The sequence below is a fragment of the Anguilla rostrata genome, chromosome 7 (genome assembly GCF_018555375.3).
Source record: "Anguilla rostrata isolate EN2019 chromosome 7, ASM1855537v3, whole genome shotgun sequence".
In the NCBI taxonomy this organism is placed as follows: Eukaryota; Metazoa; Chordata; class Actinopteri; order Anguilliformes; family Anguillidae; genus Anguilla; species Anguilla rostrata.
Window position 1 is genome coordinate 49847734 of NC_057939.1, and position 11197 is coordinate 49858930.

Consider the following 11197-nt stretch of genomic DNA (forward strand, 5'->3'; position numbering starts at 1 on the left):
ATTCATAACCCCCTGAATGATGTGAGAGACAGCGCCTCTCCTCACAGCCTAATTACTTTAATCTCTGCGGAACACCTCCGCCCCCCCCCCGCCCTCCGCACCGCGCCTCAGGAAAATAACTCCCTCTGGCACCTGTCCTGTCTGATGTCACCGAAGGCTCCGGATCTTTCTGAGCCTCTGCAGTCTTCCCTCCTGCCAACTATCCCCCCCCCCACCTCCACCCCCGCCGTTAGAAACCTGGGAGTGTCGTTCGCAAAGGTTTGACTGCTGAAATTTGTGACCGTAGCAGTAAACGAAGCTGAGCGTTCTTAGACAAGTATGTGTCTGGATAGCTGGTGCATCTTTTGTGGCGTGTGCAGTGTGCATGCACATACATACAGATGTACTGTGTGTGAAGAACAAAAGTGTTGAAGTTGGAGCCAAATGAAGGTGTTCACGTAGGAGCCGAAGTTAAGTACAAATGTTGATTGAATCCTGGCCTTTGGGTGTATGTTGTTGTTGTTATTATTATTATTATTACTATTATTATTATGCAACAGCAGGCTGGAGTAGACGAGTAAAGGGACGTGATTCTGATTCTGATTCTCTCAAGTGTGCATGAAGTTTATGTAGCTTCTTCCTTTTATCTGTTACTGTTGATATTGTTCCCAACACCTGCACCTTGAAGATAAAATTCTCCGCTTTCCTTTCAGCAGCATTTCAGAGCAGTTAATGTGGCCTAAGCTGTGAAAACGTGAAATAAATTGCGATTTGGGGAAATGGCAAATGATGGAAATGCGTTTACAAAAATACAAAAAAAAAAAAAAAAAAGGGGCATTCTCTGGGCTCTTTCAAACGGTTAACTGCTGTTAAGATCTGACACGAACGGGAAGATGATTCCGCACGGGATCGGAACGCGCTATCTCTCCCTTCCGAGTTCCCCGCCTGGAATGTGGAGGTGCGGGGAACGAGTCCCAGACCCCAGAAACACTGACAGCGGGGAAGGTGCACGCGGAGATAAGAGCTGCGTGGTGTAGTTTTGGAGGTAATCCATTCTGGGTGTTTAAAGTAAGCAACGGAAACGTTTGAATTTTTTTTTTTCCCAGGGAGCACTCGACAGGGAGCCGGGGACAGGAGCTAAAAGCGGAGTAATATTCTCAGACAATCCGGCTTTAGTGACAGCTAGCCGGAGAGAATACACAACGCACTGCCAGACCGCGCGCGTGTAGACGCGTCAGCAGAGTAAGGCGATGCGCGCTTTTCAGTTAAACTTAGGTACGACAAATCCACAAACTCTGATGGCATATAACGCATCTGTCTGACCAGCTGATAAGAATACGCATTTATCCCACCAATTACAACAAAGTAAATAAATAAATAAATAAATAAAACTTCAGTGATGTAAATCCCAAATGGAAACAGACATTGTTAACAATTATGCACATTTTAAATTCAAACAAAATTGAATACTTAGCATAAAAAGGAGTAGACGATTTTATATGTGACGTGGGCCTATACATACGTTATGCAAGTTTTTTTTTATTCATTGTTTTACAAACAGGTATTTTTTTTATCTCTTCATGTTGTCATAGTAGCTGCTCTTACATCATTGTTTTTATGTGTGGTTTGTGTCTTTGAGGACTCTTGAGTGATAATATGCTACTCGACATCACAACCTTCAGCGGTGTTATTATTTTATTAATTATTATTTTACTTTAGTTTGTGCTCTCGACGGCAGTCGTCCCGTACAGGCCCTGGTGCCCGCGTGCTCGGTCTGACAGCCCGACAGGCCGCACTGTTCTTTCATTACGCATTTAAATACTTATTTTCCTCCGGACGCTACATTATCAGAGGTAGCCCCCACGCGCATCAGACCGCTATGCTAGAACGGCGACAGTTAGCGATCCGTCATCGAGCGGATTCGGCACCGAGGTTCTGCGTAAGGCGCATCAGTCCCCCCCAGCGCCGCGGCGACTTGACGGGGTCCCAGCTCTCCAGCTGATTGGTCGCTTCTGCTGGAGGCCCGTGACAGCATCCGCTCCGTACGGCAGATGCGGGCGGCTGACTCCGAACAGCGATTTACTCTCACGCGGGGAATGCCGTTCTGCTTCCCTGATGAGGTCCGGAACCTCGCGGTGCGACTTCCCTGCTCGCCCGGGAACATTTTTCACGCATGGTACTGTATGGCAGCTCTGAAAAATAAATAAACGTGTAAAGAAAAGAAAAAAAAAGGGGGGGGGGGGGTATGAAATCACTAATCTAACCTTGGGACTCACGTAAAGCAGTACTTCAGCGTCCACGTCCTTTTTCCTGCTCCGGGGAGATTCGCTTTTGAAGCAGCAAGGTGCAAAAAAGGGATTGCCTTGTGTACTTATCTCACCACCGGGCTTGTACAGAAAAATTTATTTTCTGTCGCGCGCACACACGTATGTATTTTAATACATTTGATAGGCTACTAGATATATTTATTTATTTTAATTTTTTTTTTTTTTGTTAACCGGCACCGAGAGCTTTCCTTTCAAAAAATCTTTCCTCTCTTTTTTTTTTTTAAATAAAATTTCATCTGCTGAAAGCCGAATGTTAACTAATTATTTTCTGTTATCGGGTGCCATGGCCAGGAGCCCTATCAGCCTGACACGCTAGCAGCACAGATAAGGGCCGCGACGCAGAGAGGCGGCTGATTTTTAATCATAAACACGGGCAGTTCTGCCACTCATTAAACCACCACTGAAGGTGCTTTGTTTAATCTCGTCTTTCTCCCCCCCATTCACTCACCATGTATTAGAAACAGCAAAGGATTAATTCCCCCCCAAACCATTAAATTATTTTTTGTATAGATATAACTGAACCCAGAGATTTGCCGTTTATTTAAAAATACTGCAAAAAAAAAAAAAAGTAGCCTCCATCTTTACGTACGCATGTTCTGTCACTGGAAACAAAGTGATTCCATGCCCGGTGGAGGATCAAACAAAAGAGGGTTACAGAGTAGTACATGTCAAGTTATGTAAAGCAATTGAAGTGTTGCGTGATATCCATCTTATGTATGGATTAGGTCTAGTCAGGCCGTGCTGATCGTTCTGGATGTGCTGTCACCTCCACATTTCTCTTGAATTGCAGTTATTGATGCAAATGATTGTAACAATAGCTGGAGGCGTGCATGGACCAAACAACTGGAAGATTGATACAGCCCACCCATGTGTGAGTGTGTGTGTGTGTGTGTGTGTGTGTGTGTGTGTGTGTGTATGTGTGTGCGTGTGTGTGCATGGGTGCATGCATGTTTTCATTTTTTGGATCTCACCAGTCTAACATATCAGTTGAACTTGTTTGCTACATAGCACACCAATTTAGCATTTAGTTGATTGAAGGAAACCAAATAAACAAATGTTCAGCGTGTTTTAAGCTGTGTGTTGGAAAGATGAGTGAGAAGAGAAATCTTCATTAAATGTTGCATTTAATTTCATTTTGCTGTAGCTGTTAATTTTTTAGATACTCAGATGCATTATTAATTAAGACTGATGTTGAAAGAGCAGAGTGCAATATTAGTCTTCCCTCAGTTAATCATGGCCCTTACAACAGCCCGTTTTACAAGAATTTCTGTTGGAAATAAGAGTGATTCATTTGTAATGATCTGAACACATTTTTAAACTTGGCTGGATAATTTTACAAGTCTCAACCGTATGCTCCTCTACGTGGACTTATTTTCCATGTTTGGAGTGGCACACACATACACACACACACACATGCACGCACGCACGCAAACACACACACACACACGCACACACACACACGTGCTCTCAGTCGGATGCAAGGCAAATGCCACTCCAGACAGAAGTGTGCTGGAACACGTTTTTCTCTCGAAGGCCCATCACCGTCATCGACACCCTCGCCATGAACATGGTGATTAAGACACAAAGCTTCTTGACTGCCGCGATTTAAACTCAGCACAGGGAGCACGTCATGTTAACTAACGGACCATATCTCCCTGCCACAAAATGGTGCATAATTGCCAGGAGTCTGTGTTGTCTAATGACGATCGAATCATCTTAATTGTGAGCACTCCGAGCCAACAAAAACATTAGCGCAATTAAGCAGCAATTACAATCATTGAATTCACACAGAAATTGTAAAAAGGTGTCTAAAATTTTACTCTGGATGTAAAACCGAAAGTCGTGTTTGAAACTAAATGTGCTCCTTCCATCGAAATATCCACAGCTCCATTGCAGAGGGAAATGAGAGCGGGATGATTTTTTTTTTTAGCGAATAGACTTTTGTTGCTGCTGAGCTGTGATTCTGTTTAATGTGAATGCCGTGTGTGCATAACAACGCAGCAATCAGAAAGCTGAAATAATCTGAAAATACGTATGTCGTTCTTTGTAATATATTTTCAATATATCGTCTTTTCTTATGGGTGGTGGCGTAGTGTTGCTTATTTACCAATATTGCGACTTTCACAAAAAGACCTAAACAGTGAAAGAATAAAACCCTGGATAGGCTGTTGATTTACCCGTAGAGAGTATGTGAGGGTTGACACAGGGGCGGAGTCTCGCGGTCCTGAGCCTCAGGCCTGCTCTGCAGGCTTGGGCGGAGCCCGTTTCAGCCAATCAAATCCAGCGCCTCTCGCTCTCTGCGGCAATCAGACTAAAGCACATCTCACCCTCTGTGTTGCAGAGCAGGGACTGCGTCCGCCTGGGCCCGCCCGAGCCCGTTTCAGCCAATCAAATCCAGCGCCTCTCGCTCTCTGCGGCCAATCAGACTAAAGCACATCTCACCCTCTGTGTTGCAGAGCAGGGACTGCGTCCGCCTGGGCCCGCCCGAGGTCGGGGAGGTCGTGCAGGTCAAGTGGCCCGACGGCCTCTTCTACGAGGCCAAGTACCTGGGGTCCAACACCTCTTACATGTACCAGGTGAGTCCGCCCGCGGTTTTACGCTCACGAGACACGTACGCCGCGAGTCACTGTGGGTAAGGGCGTCCGCTAAACGAACACGATACTCCGTGATGTAAACGCTCCCGGGCTTCAGCGGGGCCAGTTCCTTTGACGCTTTATTGCCTGGCTGTTGCCGGGGCAACAGTAACGCTGTTAATTGCCACGCAAGACAGAAACTGGGAGGAAGGGGCTGCGTTTTTGCGAAGAGACGGCTCGCGGTTAGCCCGCATTAGCGCTTTTAACAACCTTGTCTCTGGGCTAGGCTAGGAGTGTCGTTAGCCTGGCGCGCTTCACAGTTGCTCACGTAACTGGTGAGCATGCCCTCTCGCTCCTTCACGTTAGCTAATTAGCCGGGCTTAGCAGGAGAGCGCCTGCATAATGAGAGCGTTGTGCTGTCGTATGTGAGGCTGCGGGAACAGTATGCGCGCGTCGCGAAAACCGCTCCAGCAGCCGGAGACTGGCTTTACCCGGGGTAAGAACCAGTCCTCCACAGTGTGTCAGATCCTGATGGAGACCCGGTCAACAAGGAGTTACTGAAGATGGGAGGGAAAATGCAGGAGACAACAGCACTTTTCTGCGAGACGGAATACAGTTTCAAATATTAAAACACCGGTGTTCAATTATTAAACCCAGCCCGTGATGTGGGAACGGCAGAAGGTCCAGACCTGCTCTCCCACTTCCTTCTGATTCACAAGCCTGAAAGCTGCTCTTCTTCTTCTTCTTGTTCTTCTTCCTCCTCCTTCCTCCACTCCATAGTGTTTAATTGTGCGTTGAGTGTTTTGAAGCAGAATGACTTGACGTGGTGAGATTCTGAGAGCTATTGCTTAAAAGCCTATTCTAGAATTCATCTATCAGCATTTTAAAAGGTGTTCTCGTCTCTACACCTACCCATTGTGGCCCATTAAATTCATGCCTGTTTGTAGCATGCAAGTCCCTGAGTTTTAAAAAATACATACAATACATACATATGTGTGTGTGTGTGTGTGCGTTATTAATTTATTATTTTGAAAAGCTGTATTTTTCTCTGAGGAATAACAAAGCTCTGATTTCCAGTGCTGTGTAGTAAAATAAACAGTATTTTTGATGAAGGCTTCAACTGAATGGTTCCCCTATCTGGGGCGTTCTCTCTAAACCAATAAAATGCTTCTTTCTTCATTCAGAGGCTATTATTGGAAATCCTGAACTACTCTCTCAGGACAACCAAAAGGCCTATATTTTAAAAACCCAACCACAGATCCAACAGTTGTTTACTTTGAATATACGGTATATGTCATATGTAGAGGGTATTGCAGCAAACACAGCAGTTGTATCAATGTGCACCCAATACACGTGTGGCTTTAAGACTCTGTGGACCTTCTCTGGATCCTGTAACATTTAGACTTACATTACTTTTTCCTTGTAATGCTATTGAGCTTTGACACAGCTGACTACTAACAATATAAAAACATAACATGATTATCTTATTTATGTGATCTAGTGTACTGCGCTGTAGTTTATGTCTTTAAGCAAAACATTACATTTATATGAATGACCTGGCTGTTTTCCTTCTTTTTTGTTTTAGTGTGACTGACTGCGCTGAAAGGTCTCGTGGTTGAAAAAATAGCAATTCCACAGTTCATTCTGCCTTGTTCGTGCTTGGAAATATCCATAAAAACTGACCTGGAGACAATGAATGGCAACAGTTTGAGTTCAGTCATTCAAGATTTTCTGTTTCGTAAAATGGCTTTTTAAAACCACTCCGAGCCTTGACCTGGTTGCCCGGTTGGAAGCCGTTGCTTTGGAACTGTATATTTATGTGTGTTTATTTCTGTTGAGTTGTCCTCTGCATCCACTCTGGTGACTGAGGTCACGGCAACATTAAACATCCAAACACAATAGTCGGAGGTAACCGAGCTGACGTCAAAGAATTACAGCGAAGAAGAAAACTGAAGTTCAACAAAGTGCAATGTTTTCCCCCAACCACTGAGGGGAAGAACATATTGGTTACATTCTGGCTCGGGATTTGCTCTCGCCGTCGCGCTTTGTCTCCAGGACGAAGGCTCTGAACTGCAAGCGAACCCACGTCCAACCAGAACCAGACAAAAGTTCCTTGAGAAAAATGCAACGAAAAACAAGCTAATATGGACGCTGTGGCTTCCTGAGTGGAACCTTGTGGGGAGGGCGTGTAATTCCTCCGGTGCGAGAAGTTCAGTTCGGAGAATCGGGAGACAAACATTTCGAGATTGCTTTGGAATCGAGCGGGGCCTGTGGCGTCCCCCTTGTACCAGGCCGGGTGCCATTCGCATTCCAAAAGTTGCACTCGCGCCCCCCTGAGCCCTACCAGTGCTTACTGACACCGCCCTCCTTCCGTGAGAGTCATCGAGTGCATATCGAAGAGTCATCCGGTCATCGAATGCAGGCTTTAACGATATTCCAGAATGTGGGGGGGGTGGAATCACGTGGTTTATGCGATTTGTGTACAATGTAAAATATCAAATACAAATATCCCAACTGAACCCCCACTGAGGAAAATGTCAAATGTTTGTTTAGTCTAAGGGAAATATGTATACAGCCTCCAAAAAGAAGTCAGTTGGAGAGGCTTCATCTTATTTCTCCTGTCACGGGATATCACTGGAGATCAAAATAGGAAGAATGCCGAAATCATAATATCGACAAATGGGCAAAGGTGGAAATTATTTATAGAGGTGAATGTTAATTTGTGTATTGTCTATGTCATCCATCCATTAAAATAGGTGGCATTGCAGAAGTTTGAACTTCAGTTATGTTTCAAGAATAAAAACTTTATTAATAGACTCATTCATATCCTGACACAGGCTTATTATACTGTACAAATGAGCATGTGTGCTTCTTTAGGAGGTTCAGGTTCAGGTTCATGTTTTTTTTTTTCTGTGGACCTTGTACTCCATCCTCCTTACATTCATCCTCACACACTTGAGGTACAACAGGAACCTTGTTTAAAAAAGACAGAATTGGGGAGAGAAAATGTCAAGACCTTCAAAGCAGAAGGCGATAAGCGGCAAAAAAAAAGGAAAGAAAAAAAAATCCCAGTCAGCAACTCCCGAAGGCTCTTCAACTCAACTCAATAGCAGCTTCAAACCGTGGTTCTGGTTGCCACGGCGTTTGTCAAACACCGCCAACCGGACTCACCTCTAAAACAAACTGAAGCATTTTATGAACAAGACTGCTTTTACCAGCGGCCACCGCTGTCTTCACACCCTTTCGCAAACATGCCGATGTTGCTTCTCACGGGTACCTGAAATGCGTGTGAGTTGGGTACGTGTAAGGATTGCCTATTTATGTAATTCACATCCTGCCAATGTTAGCATATAAATGTGACCGACAGAGCTCTGCGTGGGCCTTGATTTTCCTCCCTAGTTTCCATCGATAAGTGTGGCGAAGTGCCCACTTATCAGTGCGAGCGCGCTCGAGGTACAGCGTGTTCTGAATGAAGAGCGAAGAGCGGCTATATTCGGACTAGCCGCTAGCTGACTCAAGTGGCCATCCATGCTGGCAGTGTGCCAGGTTAATGAACTGTGATTACCGGGCCCCGAGCACTGGCGTCCCCCCCCCTCCTGTGGGCACAGATTTCGGACGGGTTCTTTTGAAGCTCCTTCAGAACGGGAGCGCTCTGTCGTGAGCCTTTTTTAAGTGCGTCTGTTTATGCGGCGGTGCTCACGATGAGCCGGAACAATCTTTGTCCTTCCGCGACCCCGCTCTGCTCCGCCGCCACACAGAATCACCGCTCCGCCCCGCTCCGCACGCGTGCGTTCGGGTAATGGTGGCTCAGGAACACCACCCAGCGTTTCTCTTTTTCACCAGGGATTAAACTGAAATGTACTCTAAAGTGCAGGTTCATCACCTGTTTTGTGGAAGTATTTCGCTATTAAAGGCCACTGGAAATGACCTTGGACACAGAGTTTCATTTTACAAGTCATTATGATCACCCTTTGTATCATCTGTATATTTCAAGTGCAAAAGAGCACTGTACAGAATGGCAGGAACCTTATTGGCTGGAGGAGTCGTGTGACCATCCGTCTATGGAATGTTTTGTCCAACAGAAGGAGGCCGTTTATATGCCTCCTGATTGGAGTGGAGGTTGAGAGCAGTGTTGACAAGTCGAAAGGCAAAGTGGATTCAAAATGTTCTGAGCTCCACCCCCAACCCCCCCCACCCCGCTCTGTCCTGACATCACACAAACAAAACTGAAAAATGTCATTGAAGCTGGGAGAGGTGTGCACACATGAGGGTAGCCCTGCTGGGGCCATTGATATAGAAGTAGATGAGACACCACTATGCTGTGCTGGTGATTCCTAGATTACCTTGAAAACGTATCATGACATAAGTTATTGAACAGCATGCGTAGAATGTGCTAAGATCATATTATTTATATGATTTACCACAGTTAATAAATATAAATGAAAACAACTGCAAACTGCTGTATTACTCAGTCGGTAGCTGCTGTTAACAGCTAGTTTTGCACTGCAGCCTGGTTCCGAAGATGTGCTATGGAGTGTGTATTGGTTCACAAAACTGCAGAAGATGACATTTGTGTACTGTTGGGATGCCCCCCCCCCCCCAAGCCCCCTTAAAGGAAGGGAAATGAAACCCGCTGTGGGACAGAGCGGACGGGAGAGGCTGCGTCTGACGCAGAACCGCTGCTTTATGAGTTTTAACGGTCGGCCGTGTCGCGGCGGGAGAAACGGCGAGTTCCGAAAGGCCTTTTCGTGACAGGCGAAGCGCTGTGGGAGAGCGTGAAGCGAGCGCGCGCGCGCGTGTGTGTGTGTGTGTGTGTGTGAACGGCACGATGATGAGCAGGAATAAACAGCACAGTGTGTTCAGCGTGTTTTTCATTTAGCAGATGTCTTGAGTTTGTGCTTGTGTGTGTGTGTGTGTGTGTGTGTGTGTGTGTGTGTGTATAGTGTGTATGTATTCTAGGTCTCAGTTGCAGGAGGTTTTATATCTCAGTGTGAGATCTCCATATAAAAAGTGTTATATTCTCCGACTCGGTTCCTCCGTTTTCTGAAGTCCTCATTTCACTCAATTTTTCTCTGAAGATAATGGAAGATTTAAAATAGAATCTGGCATATATATATATATATATATATGGGAAGGCTATGTGTATAAGAAGTGCTGTATAAGAATGGTTTCTACATACAAATTCCCTTTAATAAAAGCTGAGAATATGCATTATAACCACATATGAATTATTTGATTACAAATCTAAAATTGTGGTGTACAGAGCCAGATCATGAAAAAAAAAATGTCTTTGTTCCAAACATTGTGGAGCTCACTGAATACATACTGTATAGATGTGCGTGCTGAGAAGGAATACACATTGAGCCACAGCCAGCCAGCTTTCAAGAGACAGGCTCCTGGTACCCCATACTCCATTACTTCCTTTATGTGTTTCAATGGACAGATGAACGTGCTCCATTCTGCTTATGATGCCGCGTAGAGTTTTCCTGATGTCATTTTTTTCCAAGTACGTGCATCGGTTTCCTGAACTGTGCACCAGTCGCAGAATATTCAGGTGCCTGTGGAAGTATTTGCGTTAAAACGCAGAGTTCGGTTTGAAGGCAGATTCCGGTTTCATTTCTTTTTTATTTTTATTTTTCCAAGATCGTGAGACAGCGCTAACCGGTTGCCTTTTACAGGGCCTGTCCACGGGATTGGGCCAAAGCCGCTGAGCCACGTTAAGGATGAACGCGATTCGATCAAAAACCAATCAAACCCTTCCAGGTTAATCTGGCTCTGTTTCACAATGAAGTCGCTCCTTCTCACCGTGGCAACAGGCAGCGCGGGGGCTGTCAGATGCCGCACTCAGCGAAGATGATTTTTCATCAAGATATTGACTCCATGGTCTGTCTGTGTCTGATTGAATGAGAGCGCTAAGCATACCTGCCTCTTTGAACTTTTTTTTTTTATGCGGTAAAGAGTTCTGCAACTTTTTACTGCTGTGAAAGATCTCGCACTATGGAAAGATAATCAATTTTCGCTTTGTCTGCGAGAACTATTATTTACTGGTATGGTATTAAGGTCAAGAAATATTCATGATATCAGCACTGATTGAAAAAAAAACACTCGCACACACAGGTGGCTTTTCTCATCCTTGACACAACATTCAGTTCACTGCACACTGCTATATTATTCCTTTTGTTTTTTTACCTTTCTTTAAGGTGGAATTTGAAGATGGTTCCCAACTCTTGGCAAAGAGGGAGGATGTGTACACTCTGGAGGAAGAGCTGCCCAAGAAAGTGAAAGGACGTCTTGTAAGTATCTAGTAAAAACAGTAAG

The 11197-nt window shown here is 45.0% G+C and overlaps 1 protein-coding gene across 4 annotated transcripts in view; it reads left to right on the forward strand.

The window, feature by feature from the left end:
- LOC135259941 (lysine-specific demethylase 4C-like) overlaps positions 1–11197 on the forward strand; it is a 128263-nt gene that overhangs the window by 113429 nt on the left and 3637 nt on the right. For 3 of the 4 annotated variants that reach the window (XM_064344906.1, XM_064344904.1, XM_064344902.1), the window contains exons 17-18: positions 4763–4882; positions 11080–11172. In XM_064344906.1, coding sequence (XP_064200976.1) covers positions 4763–4882; positions 11080–11172 — 213 coding nt within the window. Of the gene's footprint in view, positions 1–4762; positions 4883–11079; positions 11193–11197 lie in introns of all 4 variants that reach the window. The other variant, XM_064344905.1, reaches the window with a different exon arrangement.